General features: G+C 46.3%; 2 protein-coding genes and 2 long non-coding RNA genes across 7 annotated transcripts in view; 3 read left to right on the top strand and 1 right to left on the bottom strand.

Moving 5' to 3' along the window:
• LOC120901910 (ankyrin repeat domain-containing protein 29) overlaps nucleotides 1-19,718 on the bottom strand; it is a 222,822-nt gene extending 203,104 nt beyond the window's left edge. The window contains exons 1-2 of one of the 3 annotated variants that reach the window (XM_040310273.1): nucleotides 19,317-19,718; nucleotides 6,021-6,969 (exon numbers count right to left, since the gene is read on the bottom strand). In XM_040310273.1, the coding sequence (XP_040166207.1) occupies nucleotides 6,021-6,032 (12 nt within the window). In that variant the 5' untranslated portion in view covers nucleotides 6,033-6,969; nucleotides 19,317-19,718. Of the gene's footprint in view, nucleotides 1-6,020; nucleotides 6,970-14,650; nucleotides 15,242-16,068; nucleotides 16,169-19,316 lie in introns of those variants that run through there. The other 2 variants (XM_040310275.1, XM_040310274.1) reach the window with 2 other exon arrangements.
• On the top strand, nucleotides 7,240-12,494 carry LOC120901912. The gene is made up of 4 exons (XR_005739339.1): nucleotides 7,240-7,254; nucleotides 7,315-7,799; nucleotides 11,916-12,257; nucleotides 12,329-12,494. It is a non-coding gene; the product is annotated as an uncharacterized LOC120901912 (long non-coding RNA).
• On the top strand, nucleotides 14,177-14,579 carry LOC120901913. Its single transcript, XR_005739340.1, has 2 exons — nucleotides 14,177-14,374; nucleotides 14,447-14,579. It is a non-coding gene; the product is annotated as an uncharacterized LOC120901913 (long non-coding RNA).
• Nucleotides 19,719-19,799: 81 nt separating the features above from the next.
• LOC120901911 (40S ribosomal protein S21) lies at nucleotides 19,800-20,684 on the top strand. Of its 2 annotated transcripts, XM_040310276.1 has the most exons (4): nucleotides 19,800-19,916; nucleotides 19,999-20,057; nucleotides 20,342-20,533; nucleotides 20,616-20,684. In XM_040310276.1, exons 2-4 carry the CDS (start codon nucleotides 20,008-20,010, stop codon nucleotides 20,623-20,625), a joined length of 252 nt encoding a protein of 83 aa, XP_040166210.1. In that variant the 5' UTR covers nucleotides 19,800-19,916; nucleotides 19,999-20,007; the 3' UTR covers nucleotides 20,626-20,684. The 2 variants fall into 2 exon arrangements, with proteins under 2 accessions (XP_040166210.1, XP_040166211.1); XM_040310277.1 differs by lacking the exon at nucleotides 20,616-20,684 and having other exon boundaries at nucleotides 20,342-20,537.
• Nucleotides 20,685-21,075: the final 391 nt, after the last annotated feature.

The raw sequence follows: 21,075 nt of genomic DNA on the forward strand, positions 1-21,075 counted from the left end.
TATCTGCTCCCGGGAACGGAAATAGCTCGTATGTACACCCGCCGCCGGTCTAAGTGTTCCGTTTTGGTCATCCTTTTCTTTCTTTTTTTCAACTCAAACATCAACTACTATTCCCCCTTAACTACCAATCGTCTCCAATTCCGGCGGACATGCCGAAACTCTGTGTGTGTGTGTGTCTGTGTGTTTTGTGACTGCAATCGTAAAAAAGCGATCTCCTACGAAAGAGAACGAGATAAGAACTAGAACACTCCAAACAATTGTACCCTTAAAACAGATAAAAGCGAAGAGAGAGAGAGAGCAAGAGGTCAAATAAAAACAAAAGACCGTACACTACACAGACTACTACTACTTGCTGCTAACTGGTCATCATCATCGCTGGTGTGGCGGAGGGTGCGGCGAAGAGAAGAGAGACCTGATGGCCACTTCCAGCACCGTTCGCCGTTTTGGTGGTGGTACACGTCGTTGCTGCAACTTGAAAAACACAGTTCATTATGCTTGGCCATTTTTCCAACTTCCACTTCTTTCCAGGGGCGTCTGGGACGGATTTACGAAAACGCATTGAGCCCCCGTCGTTGAAGGTAGAGGAGTGGAGACGCGTACCCATCAATTTCGTCCGCCAGACAGTGTGTTGTAGTGCCCCGCCGCGGAAGCTGCTGAAACGGTCAGTGATGGATGTAACTACCGGGAGAAAGAGGGTCCGAGTTTGGAAGAATGACAGTATGTCCACCCCACCCCGCGAAGCACACGAACTACAAGAGAATCCAATTTTTTCCTCCAGCCCAGCCTTTCCTTTATAAATCTTTCACAATCGTTAGAGCGCGATGCAATAAGCGTTGTGCGATGAAAAGCCCCCATTGGCGTAGGGTCACTCTCAATGCTGTTGTCTGAACAGAAACGGCACGCACACACACACACACACCAATAGAAGCCGTAAAAATCCTTCCAGAGCGCAAAAAACAGGCTATAGTTTTTCTTTCTCCAATTTTTTCTGCACTTTTCCGCTGTCGTCCCAATTCTTCAGTCGAGAGTGCTCGGAACGAGTGCTCGAGAACGAAAGCACCACTCGAACGGAACCGGACCGGAGACCAGAGCAGCCGTTCTTGAGCTACTACCAGCGAGACTCCCCAACCCACACCAGGATTTCAAAGATTCGGTCTAGGAACAGACGAGCACGAGCACGCTCCGTTTTAATGCCCAGCGGGTCTATTTGCATTTGAAGGCCCCATCTCCAAAAGAAAAATCCCAGCAAACACAGCCACCACCGTGGAGGAGAAACAGAATTGTTGGGGGCAGTGTTTTGACTGGGGCAGTAATTTCGGTTGTGGACGGCAACTCCCAGACTGAAGAGACCCAGAGCAAGGTGAAAAGAACTGTTTGCCGCGGCACAACTTTTCGCTGCCGAAATCTTTTCCTCAGAAAACCTCCATCAGACACACAGCCGTGCTTTCGCGGTTTTGTAACACAATTAATGACGCTTCGTCCTTCTCCTTACAGAACAACGCCACCAAAAGCTACCAAGATATCTCGCACGCCAATGTACCGCAGCAAACTGGCCTCAGGGGTCGCACGCAGGGTAGGAATCTCGCTCGAATTAGTTGACGCAGCAAAAACCAGGATGTAAAATTCTTGGAGCGCTGAATCGCAACAGCTGTCGCCCCGCAGTAGCCGTTTCGGGACTTGTTTGCACCGCGCGAGACAGCGCGGTCTATTAAAAATGCAACATCTTCAAAAACTCACAGTTTTATAGTTGGCCGGAGTTTCGCGGCAAGAAATTGGGGAGCCGTTTTTGGAAGGGAGTGTATCGAGCTGTCGGGATGTTTCTTGCAAGAACTGTCACTTAGTTCCTTGCTTCCTTGCAACCAATTCCAGGAGATATTACGAGACATTCATCCGCTTTCTTCCCGCATGACAATGTTACAACACGCCCTAAGACACGATGTTCCGAATCCAAATAGATCCTTTATCGTGTACGCTTCTAATCTCCATCCTCCTCCTTCAGCTAAGCCAAAACGACACAAATTTGGAGTTCGATTGGAATTTTCGTGGCAAAGGCATCGCATTAATGTTGCACACCTCCTCTTTCCCGCAAGACAATTTTCCGACTGTCAATTTAGCGAATTAGTGCTGTGTGTTTGCACCGGTTGCACCGGCGGGAGTAGCTGCATGCAAGAAGCGCAAGCATGTAAACCAGCACACAGCTCACCGCCGGGCGTTAACATGCCCCCGGTACGTAGTACACGGTAAACACGGCAAGCTGATGTATAATTCACTGCACTGTCACCGATGGGACTGTCGTCGGCCGATTTACGGAAGCAGCAGCAAAAGAACTCTTGCCCAGTTCCGCCTGGTTCGCGCATTAGGGAAGTGGCCCCCGATGCCGCTCTCCCGAAAAAGCATTATCCCCTCTGGCATATGAGGCGTCATTTACAGTAACTGTTTGAGTGCTAGGTTTGCGGGGATTCGATCCATTAGAACAGACCTTCTTCTTCTTCTTCTTCTTCTGCTCCAGGACGCAACAGCACACACCCGGGTATAGACGGGAAGAGTTTTACGACCGAAAGATAATCCATGCACGACAAAGAAGCCAACCGTCAAGCCATCAATCTCCATCTCCATCATCCAGCGGGCAGCTCTTCAACGCAACGAACAGACTGGGGCGTCCGAGAGTACATCATAAAAATCGCAACATAATCCGGACAGTGAGCAAAAACACCCCCAACCTGCTAGTGTAAGAGACCAGCAGTACGAGGCGGGCATTGGAGACTGCTGAAACAACGCACCATCGTTTTTTGGTAGGATCTGAGTGAAGGGAGAATGAACCAAAAAACGACGAGACATTAATCGATAGAGCAAGAAATATCCGGCAGCACACCATCAACAATATTACGCCCTCCCTCACGTTACGGCCTGTACGAAGAACTCGGAATGCTCAAAAATCCGTCCCATCAGGTACTGCTGGACTTTGTCAAGCGTGACCCTGGCTGGATGTTTCGGTGCTGACCCGGCCATGTAATTCTAGGGTGCTGCGTAATCTGAGCCTAATTGACTGGACTCCTCCGTTTGTTCGGGTCCCTTTTTTCAAATCCCCATCGTATAGGGAGGAGTTCGTTTTTTGTTCCAGTCTCTTGTTCAAGTTAACACATTCTCATCTCCCATCTCCCCCCGATTATTACCCGGCCCAAACTATGGTTGCTCTGGCCACCAGTGATGATGTCGGAGTAATATCGCCCTGATACGATGTAACGTTTTGAAGTTGCTTTCCGGACATGATTCGCAACAGCGTTATGATGTCCAACAGCCTGGAAAGCCGGGAGATTCGCTATTCAAAATCAAACCAGTAAAACGAATATCTTCACACACAGACACAGAGACAGAGACACACAGAGTCGTACAGGGTACTAGGCAGCAAATTAACACCATGTCCAATTCCTGCAGGCAGACGGCAGGCCGGCTTCGCCGGTAGACAGCAGGCCGCAAATGAGTTTCCGCCAATATTTGCACAGGATGATGTGTCCGTTGTCGTCATCGCGACATTTCCCACATATGCGTTGTTCGGCAGGGCTGGGCATGACCGGAAGTTCGTTTGCTTTGCCTTCATCTCCCCCCAAAAAAACCCCTAGAGCAACGAAAGCAACAAAAAAGCACCAAGCACTCGCCGTCAAATTTCCGATGCCAATCATCCACACTACTCTGGTGGGATAGGGAGACGGGAGGGGGAAGCCAAAACCTCCCCCCACCGGGCAGGGAACGGGTGTGCGACTACAAGTGTTAATAAATTCCTGTCCAAATATCAATAGACGACCCGAAATCGACGGTGGTCAAACGCGCGAGCCTCCCGAGTCTGCCTGTGGGAAATCGCTTTCCGTCATTGGGCGCCGCCATGACCGACCGATTTGCCGATCGCCGTTGGGTACAAGTACATAGGCACACAACAACAACAAAAAAACTGGGTCACCTCAGTTCGGTGTCCCCGTGGCCCAAAGCGCGCTCAAACGCGCTGTACGGCTGGGCCAGGCCTGATCATAACGGATTATCGGGCCGTCCGTCGGTCCGTCGGTCTGTTGGGCCGGTTAAACGGTTTCGCAAACGGTGTCGCAGGGATCAAATCTCGCTCACCTGTCCACCAGCCCCCCCCCCCCCCCACAAACCGTTTTGTATCATCCATGCAATTGCAACCCGTCCCGTATGACACGAGCTCGCGCCTGCAATGTGTGCTCACACACAGGCAGGCCCCACATTCTCCGGATTGCTTCTCGGGCAGAGCAAGAAGATGAAAAAACAAACGCTCAATCCACACACACACACACCACCCGGAAGGGAGAGGAAGCTAATCGCGAACAAACGCACCATAAACTGGCAATAAACTTGCCTCCTATCCACACAGCCCCGCACTATCGTAGCTACCCCAAGGGCTCGGCACATTATTTCCCCTTTTTCTTGTGTGCATCTGGTGTGCATCGTCGGGCGCGCTGCACGCTGCAGTTGGCAGACGGACATTCTGCTTAGACCGACCAAGTGCGGGCGTGTGTGTGTGTGTGTGCAATGGAATGGAAACTGAAATGTAGCGTTTGTGCCATCGAAAGCCTAGAACTGCGAGGAGGAAAACCCGCAGCGTTCCAGAGTTCTACACATCGCCGCGTCGGAAGTGGTCCTCGCGTGATCATCGGCCACCCCTCCCCCTCGGCACATGAGCACATCCGAGACTACTATTACTGCAAACTCACGGCGCGGAGATTCTAGCCCCGTTCCAGAGCACACGCCTCATTTCAGCCGGCACACACGGCAAACACACAGAGCCGTTGCCTCTTTGCGCACTCTGTCTCCCTCTCTCGCGTACACGCTAAAGCTAGACACGAGATCGAGGGAGGCGATAATGATGATGTGAAGCAGTGGCCGCTTCTACCGAATGACGCCACGGTGCAATATGCAACACAGAAACGCATCCCGGGCGTTTAGCAGCGTGCCACGCCGACGCACGATACTATCAGCAGATCAATATTTGTTCGACTTGACTGCGTGCTCTAGAATCGAGGCCAAGACACGATGCGTTGTGTGTGCCGTCCAACTCTGCCGTGTACGCTTTTCACAGCACGATTGCACTCTCTGGTGCTGCTGCTGCTGCAGTGGTTATTTGCATTCTCAAGCGAACAATTACAGTACCAGGTGCGGTGAGGTCGCGCGCGCAGCATTGGCAAACGGTTTGCCCCCGGATCGCATCTCAAGCTTGCAAGCCACCGGTCCAGTCCCGATTACTTTCTTGCCGATTATCCCTTCTCCTTTCCGGTGTGTTTGGTCTCTTTCCAGCAGCTTCCATTTTCCCGATACAAACAAACACAGACATGGGCATGGGCTAAAATAGAATTGAATGAAGCATTATTAAATATTTACATCACGTTCGTTCGGAGTCAGCCACCTTCCCCGGGGGTGGGAGGGGGTGTCCCATCACATCTTCAGGGCAAGAAAAACTGGCCATACAAACACACACTGTATGTGCGGCGGGGCGGCTAATAAATCTTTCAGATGAGTTAATTTTGCTGCCCGCCGGACAGCTTGTCGCCGCACGCCACGGACCGAGGGCACAAACCAACAAAAAAAACCATGCGGACAGGATAAAGGAAGCCAAGCGGCCAGTTGCTTGCAATCTCGTGTTCAATTAATAAGCTACTCCCAAACCGCCCGGCTGCCTCCGCTCGCTGTCGCTTACGCTTAAACGGTGAGGAGGGACAAGAGAAAAAGCCAATCAGCAGTGGAGCGAAAGATAGAAGTAATCCCCCCGTGGCCTGTTCTGCTACGGAAAGGGAAGTTCAGCGGGTTGCAAAGCGGGGGGGATTTATATATATAAATCGATGGTGTAATTAATAACGCAAACGAAAACCGACGACACAAAGCTCCCGAAGGACATTCCCACACCACACCACACCGCCTGCCTGTACCTCCTAAAAATAAACCATTTTCCTCAGGTCAAAGTCAACTGTGTGTGTGTGTGTGTGCAAAAAGGGGGAAATGGGGCTGCTGCTTACCTTCAATGACATTCCAATTTCGCTGATCCGATTTGCCGAGCGTAGACGGGACTGTTTTCCTCGTCTGCGCCCCCGTCACCGGTGTTGAAGTGCTGTGTTGTAGCAGTAGTTGCAGTTTCAGGATCGATTGAACCTTTCGCGAACGGGATGGACGGGGGGACTGATTGAAAATGACGAAAGCTTGTGTCCACTGGGACGGGCGCTGCTTCCGCTGCTTTCTCCTTCACAGCACAAAAAGGGAAGCGTGAGCGCGCGTCCAATGAAGATGGTTTTTTCCCTTTTCTAAGCCCTTCTTTCTTTAATGCTCTCTTTCTCTCTGTGGCCTTGTGCTCCGACGGTAGATAGTATTTAATTAAGCTCACGCGAAGAAAACAGCTTGTGTAGCTTCTCTTTTTCTGCTACACATTCAACACACTATTAAAGAGCGATAAAGACACATTCGATCGGGGCCACGAGCAAAACCGAGTGAATTAGCCCTCCTCCCACAGCACGCTCTCTTTGTTTCTTACTACACACACACACACACGGGTGATACAGGCGCGGGATTTGTTTTTATCGCTTTACTCACTTAATCACACTTTTTGTCACACTAATCGGAGGCAATTAAACGCGGGAATTACAACGGAAACGTATTTATAATCGAAGAGAGATGAACGGCAAAAACAAATAACGACCGCAAACCCAGGGATCAAATGCGTAGGGCAATATGTAGGGCACCGCCCTGCTTTAAGCGAGATAATTTCCTTGTTTTTTGCTGTCCACTTTGCCACACTCGCAGCTTCTTCAAGCCTGGTCGCACGCACGTCACATTCACAGATCAAATGGCAACTTCGCAGGCAGCGCCTACTTTTCCCTTTCACACACTCGAGATACGCACCCGTCCGCACAGCAAAAGCCTCCTGTGATTCCAGTGCCCCTTCTCGGGTTGGGGATGTTGGTTAAGGTGTTTCTAAAAAGAGAAGAAAAGGCCAAAATTTAGAACAACAATCCAATAAGTGCACGTACACACCCGGGGTACGGGTATCGTCATCGTGTCTCGTTCTAGATTAGCGCTTTCGTGGAGACGCCGTCTTGCGTCGTGTGCATGTGTGCTGTGTGCATTCTTCCCTTACCCACGAGGGGCAGGGGGAGAGGGCCCAAACTCCAACTGCAATCTATCCGCCGGCTGGTTACATCACGCAACACACCACCCCAAGCATCATCGCCGGTACAGCGCGCGAGCGCGCGTGTGTGGGTAATATTGCAAAACTTTTGCTAAACTACAATTATATAAACTTTGCCTTCCTTCCTTCAGCACACCAGAGGCAGCCGTCGCATACGCCACTCCTTGGAAGGCGTATCTGTTTCACTGTGACGAGTGCGCCACCCACACACACACGGCTTCCCGGGAGCGAAACGGTTTTTGTGCGAGCTCGGCTTACCGATCTGCTGCTGCCTCCGCAAGGTTGGCCGGGAGGTGTATCTGGCATGGTCGCCTATCTGGTCGCCATCAGACCGGGGAAAAGTTGGCCGTGCACGAGCAGAAGCGCATGCACTGCTGTGGGTCTATAAATACAGCAGCAATTTAGAGGGTCAGAACCAGAATGATCGGCAAATAATGTGCCTCGGCTGGCCCGTGCGTGCGTATCGATTAATTGGAAAACCATCCTATGATCATTGACGAACGCGGAAAAAGGGGTTATTTTTGGGAAGTTTTCGATATCTCGAACTTCCCCCGACGGACGCAATGAGAAGTTCTGCCGAATCCAATAAGATTTTGGTTCATGGTAACGATATAAGGTATACGAAAGATTTAATCAGATTCCAATAATGAGTCCTTTCACGATACTAGTCAGCTTTTTTATATGGAGTTTGACAGTTGGTGGCTGAAATCATGCCAAAACCACACACAAAACCAGCCTGTGATTTTCAGCCTAGATTATTTCAGCCTCAAAGTTAGAAACTTGTTCGTATAAAATGACTATACGATCAGTGATAAGGATGAAAAACGTTTTTTCCCAAAGTACAGAGAAGAAAACAATGAAAAGGACACATCACAGTCGATTTTAAAGGACTTCTTCTTCTTCTTCTTCTTCTTCTGCTTCTTTGGCTCAACAACCGATGTCGGTCAAGGCCTGCCTGTACCCACTTGTGGGCTTGGCTTTCAGTGACTAATTGATCCCCCCCCATAGCAAGATAGTCAGTCCTATGGCGGCGCGGTCTATTTGGGGATTGAACCCATGACGGGCATGTTGTTAAGTCGTACGAGTTGACGACTGTACTACGAGACCGGCTTGTTCTAAAAGTCCCTTAAGCTGGTGAAGTTTAAGTGAAATTTAAGGCGTCAGTTTAAAAGAAATCGCCCGATTTTCGAGCTCGAAAATGTCAATTGGTACGTTTTCATTTATCCCAAGGTGCATTAAAGAGATCAGGTGGTGGAATTTAGAATTGAAGTATGTTTTTTATAGCCAAATTTGAATGTCACTTTTTGACAGGACAGGTCTATTGCTCAAACAGGCTTTCTGATAGCTTGACCAAAACACAAAACACACCTGAAATCTTCATTCAGTAGCAAAAGCTATGAAAATCATCCTTCTTATTACATACACCTTGGGATAAGCCCACCTGTAAATTGTAGCCACTTTGATTGCTGCTCGAAAACTGCTATACAAAGCAAACAGCTGATAGGCTGAGATCAACCAACGATCTTAAAACGGAAAGGGGCCCAATAATAAATTTCCCACTGACTTCCAGATATACCACACTCATAATTATGCCCAGATATGTCACATTTCAGTTCCAAGAATGACTCGCGCTCCAGAACGCATCTCCCGGAGGCACAATTATGCTTAGCTGCATGGCTTCAAAACTTCACCCATCTTTCGGCGCCCAAAACAAAGCAACAAAATCCGCTCCAACACTCGGTGTATCAACGTCAAGGCCCCAAAATAGGTCAGCACCTTTTGGCGCGTATTACGGTATAATTCGCAGCGTAAACGCGAACCTCTGACACCTTTCGTTTCGCTGACGGTGCGGTAGTGAGCCCCGTGTGTAATAGCAGTGGGGAGTGAGTGTCGTCTCGCCATAGTTTTTGGGGTTTGTTATTACAACCAAATGGTGAAAGTTTTGCGCGCGAACAGCAGACAAACCACCGATCTCTCTACCGTCATACGTCGCGCCGGTAGTGAGTTCTCCGTTCTGTCGCGTGGTTAGAGTGTATATTGTTTTCGAATTTCCTAATTTGCATTCCACCCCAAACACTTACAGCAAGAAGGAGGAGGAGAAGGAAATGGTGGCCACGTTCTTCACACCCTTCACAGAGAAATGTAGTGCGGGAGTATGGAGCAGCGTGTGCTTGCCGCCTGCCGGAAGTGCATACATGTGCACATACAGGCACAGTTTTTCCACACGTCTCCCCAACTGAGGAACTGCACAGTGAGTGTGTAGGGTGAGAGACAGGGACATTCAAATATCGGAGTGGCAGGTTTTCCCTTAAATGCGATCCCCAAACTCGCCCGAGCTTTTCCGGACGTGACGCGAATGATTGAACAGTCGGAGAGCCGCCACACGCCACACTTGCTTGGGATTTGGATTGGGTGGGTGGGTGGTTTGGTACAGGGTTGCTACAGAAATCGTTTGCCTGATATCACTTAGCAAACGCCCCACTAGCACATACCGATGCAAATAACTATTCCGAGCTCCGGACTCGACTGGCATGCAGCAGCCTCATAAAAGCGCTCAACTGCTTGCAGCGACACACGGAGTGCACAGTAGTACATCGAGAACTTTGAACTTCTGCATGCTGCTCGGAAGCTACTCCTCTGTGTGCGGTTTTGCACGGTCCCCGGGTATAATAGATTTGCATTTTCCACCAGCTAACTTTTGCGACAAAGTTCTCCATTGCTGGAGCTTCGTCTGATAACCCTTTCCCTAAATGGCTCCACTTTCTGGGTTCCCCCACACACACACACACGCGCGCCTTCTTCTTGTCTGGCTTGTCCCTTTCGCGCACATGGCGAAGGTGTAGCAATAGGGTGCAAATTTTAGCACCATTCTGGCAGGCAGCACACAAATCAGCCTTCGGCAGCCGGAGCCGGAGTCAATGGTTTGACATTCGGAAGGCATTAACGGTGACTTAATAGCATGGAGGGGTCCCCTTCCCTCTCCCCATCTACTGGGCGGGTTGAACTTCAAGAAGGAAGGTTCGTGGATCCGTCGTCGTTGTTGTTGACTTCAAAGTGCTAATTATTGATTCCATGCAAACGGGTCACACCAAGAGCGGATACACTTTATCGATCCAACAAACCAGCGGGGAGAGATGGGGTATAAATTAGGAACAGGTTAATGTGTGTGTGTGGATTGAGGGTCGCGTTTTGCTGAAGAGCGACAACATACAACCTTTCATCGCGCGCTAATGGGCTGCGAGGAGCTTCCTACTTCTCTTAGGGCGCGCCTCCAGTGGGGCTAGAGTGCTTAATGATACCCGATTGGAAGGGGGAGGACGAAACACCTCTCGCGCTAAGGAGATAATCGGAGTCTATCAAATAATTTGTTTGCTAATAATTGAGCTCCTATTATGTCTAGTAGTTTTGTGTCTATGAGTGAAGTTTTAGTTGTCGGAAATTAGAGCCGTGGAACGAGGATCGCGAGTTTTGGGGTCGTTTTTGCTTCACGCCAAACCAACGAGTGTAGGCAAGAAGCGGATTGCAGCAACTCATCTAGTCCCATACGGGTGCTGGTTTGATTTAAGAATCCCATTAGGAAATAACATGTTCCGTACACAAATTAAATCCTTTTTTGATGTTTACTCATTTTCGTAAGGGAAAGATTTGTTCCGAATGTGAAATGGCTAGATTTGGTTAGATTCTGGGCACCAGATGACATCATCGGGCCAAAACTATCGGTCCAATAAGACATCGATCTGTCATCAGCTTTGTCTGATTAGACAAATTAGGCGGATTTACAGGGTTTCCTACGATTTATTGGTTGGTTCCCATCAATTTTTGGTGGGTTCCCATATTTTTTTGGTGCGTTTCCACGATTTTTTGGTCGTTTCCCAGAATTTTTTGGTCCAATTGTATTGATATCCAATCGGAAAATACCAACAAATTATGGGAACGAAACAAAAATCAATTGGATTTGATCAAAAAATCGTGGAAACGCACCAAAAATCATGGGAACCGACCGATTAAATGGTGGAAAACCCTGTATTGATTAAAACACCGAGAAGTAGCTTAGGTATATAACTTCATTCTACTAAAGCATACATCATTGAGGTACAACGCAGTATCTTTAAATCATCTGCATCTTTTTTTGCATTTTTCTAGCAAATTTCCGAACTTTTTGTTGATGTTTTTCATTCAAATTTGCACACTGTTTCATGCAATCATGGACACAGAGAGTTGATCAATGAGTTCGATTAATTGGCCATTCGGGCCATTGCTTTCTTCAACTTCAATTTATCAACATCTTAGATTGAACGAAGCTAAGATAGTCTTGTAAATGTTTCTAGACATTGGGTCTTTACCGTTGTTACGCCACGTCAAACACGATACGGAGCGCTCCAGGAGCCTAATGAATCTATCATAATCTAATCTATCAAATCTATTGAATGTAGATCTGATGTACACTGCTTTTGTTCAGAAATCTTCCGAGTTCATGGTCAATATCTGATCCATAATTTGCAAGCTAGAAATGAGCTATAGCAAAATATATTGAGTAATTTAACGAAATATTTCGTTTGTAATGCAAAAGTTTCGTATTTTTCCAGACAATATTTATTCCTAAGTGTGCCAATTCTTAGGAACAAACAAGCTCAAACAGATGGCTACCAAACTGTTCCGGAGCAAGCGGCAACAAAATACTCCTAGCTTATGTATCTACTACATTTTATGATTTCGTGACTATTTCATACAGTGCAAAACAACCAAACGTGAGCAATTAGTAAGGAAGTTCCAGTGGACATCAATATTTATGCACGACTTTACAATAAAAATACTTGCCGCAACTATTCTGGGTATATAAGCAACCTCATTTGCCATCCTCTGGTACAGTTCCATTCTGTGGACACAATCGCCTAAAACGAAAAGCCTAAGCCACCCCAAACAAACAAACAGAAAAAACCATGGCCAACCTTAGCTTCTTCCTGTTGTTGCTGGTCGCGATCTTTTTGATTTTCTCCGACTGCATGGAGGCAGTTTACGGAGCGGATACATCGGGGGGTGGTGTAGCGAGCGGACTAACGGACAAAACATCGGGGTAAGTTTTTAACAGAAACCGAAACATTGAAAATTTACGACAAATTCACATTGTGATTTATTTATTTTAAGTGTTTTAGGCGGCACTCGCTAATAGCAAGAAGAGGTGGCCCGGTTAGTAATCCGCCGAATCGAAAAAATCGGGGTAATCCGCCGAAAGGAAAAAACCCAAGATACGACCAAAATGGCTAATTCCAATAAATAATATACATGTAATCCTGCACTAATCAAAAACAAACTTCTTCATGTGTTTTGTGTTTTTTTAATTGAATTTAATTTGTTAACAGAACATTCGAAAGAATAGATTGATGTTACAACAATCGGAGAGACATCTAACCTATTACTGAGTGTGCCCAGTAGCCTTTATAAGGTTTTAGTAATAACAATATAGAAATGTTAAGTATACAATTACCAAACAAAGTGATCCAGGTATAGTTTAACTATGTAACTTAATTCTAATAGAGCATATATTAGTAAGAATGTATGCAGTACTTAGAAATATCTATCTCTTTTTACTGGTTCCTCCAATTTGAATGGATTCTTTTGAATGAAATGCGGATAAGAATTGAGAGATACGGGGAAATAAAATAATTTTCACTTTTTCGTAGCAATTTATGTCCTTTTGTTAATGCTTCTCACTGTACATTTTTCCATGGAATCATGAACATGGATTTAATCAATTATTTCTATTAATTTTTCAACCATATTTGATGGAACAGTCGTCAACTCGTACGATTTAACAACATGCCCGTCATGGGTTCAATCCCCAAATGGACCGTGCCGCCATACGTAGGACTGACTATCCTGCTATGGGGGGAAATCAATTAGTCACTGAAAGCCAAGCCCACAAGTGGTACAGGCAGGCCTTGACCGACAACGGTTGTTGAGCCAAAGAAGAAGAAGAAGAAGATTTGATGGAACAAAGCTGAGATAGCTTTAGAAATGTATCAAATACTGATTTAACTGAAAATCTTGGGATCTATCATTGCAGCACGGCCTTACTGGAATGGAAATTGACTAATGAAATGAGGTTAAAATCATATCTGATCACTGAAAAAACCTAGTAAAACGTGATCTCTATTTAATAAGGCATTTTCGTTAGCAAAAATTCCAAATTCATGATCATATTTGGTTAAAATGGTTATTGTATAAATCAGAAATGATTGCTATTGTTTTTTCTACTTTTTTTTTTAGAAAATAAGGGCAAAAGCGCCACTATAAGGTTGCGTTTGCACCTTTAACGACGAGGGTGAGCATGTAACAGTTGTTAACAGGGTTTTTCGAGGAATTCTCATAGTTTTGGGACACTATTTCTTGCGTGAAGTGGACTGTGGGGCATCCTTTTTAGAATCCAATTGGAATTCCAATGAGTCTGTCCGAAAAGGTTGCCGTAGAGTCCAATTTCCGTCGTATAAAGTCATATAAAGTAAGCCAGTGTCAAGAAAGTGTCCTAAAATTTTCAAAACCCCTGTAAGATGACTTGTGCAACAGTAGTTCTTGGGAAAAAAAAAACATTAATCTAATGCGTGGACTACAAAATGGGATAGAAGAAATTAGGAAAATATTAGGTTTTGAAAATTCTTAAAATTTTCAACAGACAATTAAGGCAATCGAATAATGAATTTAAACAAAATTATTGACTAAGACTGCTGAGTAGTACCAAAAAATCTGGAAAAAATCGTTTCCACATCATCTAATCCAACTAGACAGACACTAGACTGTTCCTGGGTAAACTACTATAAAACACTCGTTCCATATCTACTACTTTGTATGAAATATGAGCTCTATATGGTTTCGTGACTATCACAAACGTGAGCAATTAGTAAAGGAGTTCCGACATCAATACTTCGCACGACTTTACAATAAAAATGCTACCCCAAGCGCAACTGGTCCGGGTATAAAAGCAACCACAATTGACATCCTCGGGCATAGTTCCGTTCTGTGGACACAATCGCAAAGCAACAAGCCAAAAAATTACCCAAAAATCATGGCCAACTTTAGCTTCTTCCTGTTGCTGCTGATCGCCATCTTTCTGATTTGCTCCGAGTGCATGCAGACCGTCCACGGATCGGATACATCGGACACACTAACGAACGGATTAGTTGACAGAGCAGCAGAGTAAGTTTTGAACCGAAAACTCTGAATTACAATTTAAAATTAAAATAATCATATCCTAATTCACTTTGGCAGGGCTGTTACCGGCAAATCCTAGTTGCACGAAGCGATGGCCCGGGTAGTCCGGCAAACCCAAAACGAAATATGACAAAGATGATCAGTTCCAATAAAAAAATATACATTTAATCCTGCACTAATCAAAAACAAACTTCTGTATGTGTATTTTTGCTTAATGTTGCCAATTTTCTTCAATCTCGATCGGGGATGATCGCAGCTTACCTATGCGTGCCGTTGATTTTTGTTGTGAAATCCAAAAATATTAACAAACATAAACACACTTTTTTTACTAGTTTTGCAAACTCTAATCAACCACCAGTAGAAACGAGACGACACACACGGAACCACTAAGCAGCACTAAATGAGCTGTAACAACTTCCAGAACGAATACAGAACACACACGACACTAATGAAACGTATCACCCACGTAGGGCCACACCACAACACATGCCACGCGCCAACCGCAGACAGCAGCAACGGAGAAGTGGAATTAGAACTTGCTTTTGCCTGGTTGATCTTATATTTGTCACACCGATGCACACACCACAGATAACACACACTGTGCGTGTGTGTGTTTGTTTCAAAACAATGAATCACCTGGTCTTAATCACACCAAACAAGCCCACCTGGTTCTAAGTGGGTGGATGGATCAACAGCTGATCGATCGGTATTCCCCTTTCGAGCGCTCAGCTCGAATCGGCGGCACGCGTGTGATCGATATTTAAAAATATATCTATACTCCCCCCACTAACACACACACTCGGTACGGACGGACGGAAAACAATCGTGTTGATTTTCCTTCCACAGCCGATCACGATTCGCACGAGACTGCAAGCGCGCGCCCGGGGGGATCGGAAATATAAACATCATTAAACCAATTCAAGCACTATCGCTACCACCACCACCACCACCCGACTTGCTACCCAAAAGCCAAACGGTAACCACTGACGGGCGAAGAAACCCTCCCATTATCCACTCTACTTGCCAGGTAAGTGCATCCGAAGAAGGTGGAGGAGAAAAAGGGCACGCGGTTGAACGGCACCAGACACGCGTGTATTGCCTACGATCGGGCGCGCGCATCTCGCAGCGCTACTTCTTTCCTCCCTCCCCGTTTTGGACCATATGCGTGTGTGTGTGTGTGTTGACGATGGAGGTGCGGAACGGCACACGCCACCACCGCCCGTATGCGTTCACTTTCCCATCTGTCTCTCTCTCGCTCTTGCTCCGCAACCACAACTAACCGGCTGGCTGGCCGCCTTTTTCGTGTCGATTTTCCACGTGTTACTGAACTCGAAGATGCATACTGCAATGCGTACAACACACACACACCCTTCCCAAGGTCTCTCGCAACAAGCCCAATGGAATGGAGTCAAGAACTGGATGGTCCGTAAAACGAGGAACGATCCAAATAGAACTCACTGGGAGTCTCTTTTAGAGCAAAAAAAAAAACGGTTTCAATGTGATGGGCTTACCAACCAAGGAACCTGTCTTCCGCCTCCTTTTGGACACTGTATCCGGAGCAAATACTCGCTTAGATAACTGGGCGCGCAGGGCCAAACCGCGCTAACCACAAAACAACCGGTATCGATGGAATTTCGCATCTGGACGCGTCTAAAGCCGGGCGCTCGTCATCATCTCACCTAGATATTTGCGGCCACTTGCCGGGGACTTGTTGTGCAATCACATCGGAGCACGAAAGCACACGGAGAGAAGAGTAACACTTTGTCGCCCTGTACGGTACGTACAGCCGCCGGGATGGTCCGGTAAACAGAAAAAAAACACCAGAACCACAACCTGTGGCTTGGTTTGGTGGCACCGATATAGGTACAATTTTTATCTTCACCTGGTAGTTGCTTGATAACGGACCACGCAGTGGTGTCAATGGGGCTGCTGCTGCTTCTTGATAAGAATTTCTCTTACTCTAGGCCGCAGATGCAATAAAAAGGCTTCAGGAAGGTTCAACCGGTACGATAAGAACGCAAAATACATCTAGTAGGCGAGTTTTATGTTTTATGATGTTAATGTCAATACAGTGCACTTGCTGGAGCGAGATCTTCTTGGTGTTGGAGACTGTTGGCGATGATGTCACCTGTTACATACAATGATGAATAGAACGGTACAATTAGTGGGTAATAAATAGCAGCATATCGGTCTTGAGAAGCTCAGTTGCAATTTGTTTCTGACTAGTGCATTTAGTCCGGTTATACAACGTAGTTACCAGTCTCTTCAATCCAAGAGGGACATCAAGAGAAACTGATTCAGTTACCGGAACATCAGTTACCGGAACTGATCACAATCATATACACTTCTCAAAATTGGCCACGACCCTACACGGATCCTGGAACTGAACCCAAATCCATAATGGTCCTAGAATTGATCTTGAACCCATTAAGGTATTGAAACTGACTGAAACTGAACATTGAGCCCATACAGGTCCTGGATTTGATGCTGAGCTCTTACCGGTCCTGAAACCGATAACGAACCCATACAGAACATAGCCTGGCCCCATTCTGATCCAGGAACTGATCTTGGGCACATACAGGTTCAGGAACGTAAAAAAATGGATTTGATCCCTAATCCATATCAGTTCCTGTATCTGATACTGAACCCATACCGGTCCTAAAATTGTTCCCGATTCCTTGCTGTTGCTGTAACTAATACTGAACTTATTCCGATTTAAGAACTGTACCTAGCATTGTCTCTGACAAGGAAGGAACCAGTTCCAGTTCAGAAACTGATATAGTACGTGCTCCGAACCATAAACTTACTCATCTACTGGTTAATGAACTATTCACAGCGATTTTTTTTTAAGTTTCACATAAAAATTTCGCCATCCAAGCCAGGAAGAAAACAAATGTAATGCGCGTTACTCCTAACCATAATTACATTGCTAATTTGGTTCACGATCACGATCGGTTTACAGGTATTTTAAAGGGTTCTGATACTTTTGGGACTCTCTTTCTTCACTCTTTTGCAACGGAAGTAATAATTTTAGCGCGCTGATGATAAAACTATCCCTTTATTGGGTTTTGTGTCACGGGAAGTGGAATCTATGGTACCCTTATTGGAGAGGCTAAAACGGAATCCAATTGGAATTCTATCGCGCTTTTCTGATGGAACTTATGAGATTGTCGTAGATCACTATGAGCGACCATTAACTCAATGTAAAAGTGGCGATAGTTGAAAATTTCTTAGTATAAATTAGATAAACCAAGCGTTTTTTTTTGGGAAGATACTGGACCATAAGCAGTAGCGGTCTATCTGCAGGACCTCACACCCTCAAAGGCAGGGAGTAAGAATGAATGTATCAAACCATGTGTGAACCGATCGTTCGATACGCAGGAACTACTATCATATTATGAGTTTCAGAGTGATTAGAATGCCGCATAGAAGCAAGCATAAAATACGATAGATAATTTAACGCCAAAAATAAGCTTTCTCAATTTAAATCTCCATTACCCCAAAGCAAGATGTGATGTATGTAGAGGCAGTAGATTAGACATTGTTCGATTTGCATAGCCCCACCGTCCGTCGACAGACTTTCTTTAACTTCTCACTTGATCGATAATATTGCCCATCTCTTCCCCCCTAAGCCCACCCTCAACCATCAAAACAGATGGTTAAAATCCCACCATAAGCGTCAAAAGGCAAAAGTTTCGGTTAACTATTACCATCCTCAAACACACACACGCACGAGGTGCAACACTTTTCCTTTTGTTTTCTACCACATTAACCATTGTTTCCCGCTGTACCGCCATTCGTTTTGCTTCCCCTCCTTCGCTGCTTGGCCAGTGGCGGAAGCAACGGCGGCAACGGTGCATATGTAGCCGACTTTTTGGAGGTCATGTACCGGAGGAATGCGCTACCGAGAGGAAAGCAACGGTTATCGCGGGGTGCATGTGCGTGATTGAATTTGAATCGCCAGCAAAACCGGCAGCAGCATAGAAAGCAACCCTCCACTCGCGATGGAAAGTCGAGTCCATCGAACGGCAGCACCGCTGCGGGTGCGTTCGTTCAGGCCATCAGTGTCATGACGCATGGATTATGCGAAAGAAGGGGAACCGAACGAAGCACGTGTATATTGGTACGCACGGCGTGGCCCACACCCTCCCCACTCTCCTCATGGTCACGGGCGTAGTGGTGTGTTTGTGCGACCACTTTCCTTACCAATAAAACCGTAATCAACAAAACGGTTTTATCTTTGCATCCAAATCGATCGTTGGTGGGCAACGATGGTGGGGAGGACACGGGTAAGAAAACCACACACCAGGCAGGCGGGGCGGGTCCATTTCCGACAGCACAACAAGGACCTGCTACAGGAGCTCAAAGGAAAAGAAAAACTCCAAATCGGTAACCGGAGCCGGGCTTCGTAAAAGCCCACCATCATCGAGCCATTGCTTTCTTCGCCTTCGCGCCCGTCTCTTTCGGCTGTTTCTGTCGCTGTTTCTGACATTCGCTTTCACGCTACTTCCGGCGCCCCGGCTCCGGCCATCTTCATTCTTGAGCAACCACGGGGCAACTGTGTGCGTGTGCCATTAGAAGGGAAGATAAATGGACAACCGCAACGAATCGGAACGCTGCTCGGGAGGCCTCGCTCTTACGACGGATTCCCGTGTTTGCGTAATCCATTGGTGACGACGGTGTCCTATTCTATTTATAGCCCCATATCCGGTCTCTCTCTCTCTCCCCCTCCGGCCGAAACCGGAAACGCGGTTTGCGTACGCACCATCCTGCTAATGGAGAAAGGTGAACAGATTCGTTAGATATGCCTGTTTTGTTTACGTCCCACACAGGAAAGGATTCAACTTGCTGGGCTGGTGGGAAAGCTTCCTGCCAGGGGAAAAGCTCTCCGGCTACAAAAGGACATGGGGATAAAGAGGAAAACTACCTGCAATTTCTTGTTGTTTACTGCCAAAACCACCCAGCTAGTGAAACATTTGCACCGTTTTACTTTTGACACTCACAATATTTACATTCCGATGCAACCGTATACACACACACGCGCACGCACACACAAGAACCGGCAAGGACGATTTCCCACGACGCGAAGCTTCGATGCATCGTTTCCGGCGACGCTTTTGCAAGTTTTCCATGGCCTACCACCACCTGTTTCGCACGACGGACCAAGCACAAAGCTTTCGAATGTCAACAAAGGCCGCGGAAGCTTCTTCGAACGCAAAACGAACGATCACTTTAAAAACTATTAAAAACTAACTAAAACTGTTTTATTTTTTATTGTAATTACCAAAAAACACAAAGCGACCACATTTTTCACACGAGGCTCTTCTTTCGGTGTTTGTTTTTGAAAAATCAAGAAAATTTCCAACGCTCAAGATAATCTTGCAGTCGCCAGAACCCGTTCTTGCAGCTCTGCTGTCAAACCGCGGAACAGCTGTCAAATGCGGCTGTCGCACATTTCTTCCTTCTCTCTTTCTTTCGCCGCCATTTGTCAATCGTTGTTGTCGGTCCAGAAATCCTCTGACTAAAAGTGAGTTTTTTACCCTGTAAAATTGCTGCAAATAACGAAAATTGTGCCGAAATCGCTTGCTAACGCATTTTCTCTTCCGTAGCAATCCAAAATGGAGAACGATGCTGGAGAGTTTGTTGATCTGTACTGCCCCCGCAAGTGGTAAGTTTCGCATGCACGGGCGAATGGGGGCCCTGTGTGCTCGCTACGGATGGTGACACACGCACACAACCATCGTAAACACGTGTCGGGAACAGGGATCAGCCAAGGATTGCAAAGATCCCGTTCGTTACATCCTTGTTTGAAGTACTTTGCCAAAAAACCATGTAAAATCTGGGTTAAGTGGGGTGTGATTGCCGTGTGAACCATCATCCAGCAGTGGGCCCGGATTTTGTTTACGTGCCTAACCTCACTTTTCGTTCTCTGATCGTGTTGCGATTCCGCAGCTCTTCGAGCAACCGCATCATCCACGCCAAGGATCATGCCTCCATCCAGATCAACATCGTCGACGTAGACCCGGAGACTGGCCGCATGCTGGACACGTCCAAGGTGTACGCCATCTGCGGTGAGATCCGCCGTATGGGCGAATCGGACGATTGCATCGTTCGTCTGGCCAAGAAGGACGGTATCCTGTCTAAGTAAGTTTATATCCCTTTTGGCCTTTCTATTTTGAAAATTCTGGATTATTACTAATTATATTATTTTTTCTCTCTCTTTCAGGAACTATTAAAATACATACTATGTTGTATTTGGTGGGGCATGTGAATAAAATTCCGTAAAAATCTTAAATCTGTGGTGTGTGTGTGAAATGATTTCATTTCGTTTCTAGTGCGATGACAAATGCTATAAAACTTGACAGTTATTTATCACTTAGATGAGTTATTTGTGATTTATTTGACAAGCTTTATCTTTCCTACGAATAAGAAATGATCTTCGCATGCAAAACGGTTGATTGTTTAGTGTATAGAGTTTTCGAGCATCTCTGCTTCATTCGTCTCTCCGTGCAAAACTGTCTTGAAATAACGGTCAGCTGCTAACAAACGCTTCTTCGCACTGAAATTTCAATGTACGACTTCTGCTTAACAACTACCTTGATTATCCATTGCTGGATCCTGAGTGGTTATCGAAGTTTCAAACCTTTAATGACGAACATCACGATTGCAAGAGATGGTTAACTACC

This window comes from Anopheles arabiensis, chromosome 3, assembly GCF_016920715.1.
Source record: "Anopheles arabiensis isolate DONGOLA chromosome 3, AaraD3, whole genome shotgun sequence".
Taxonomy (NCBI): domain Eukaryota; kingdom Metazoa; phylum Arthropoda; class Insecta; order Diptera; family Culicidae; genus Anopheles; species Anopheles arabiensis.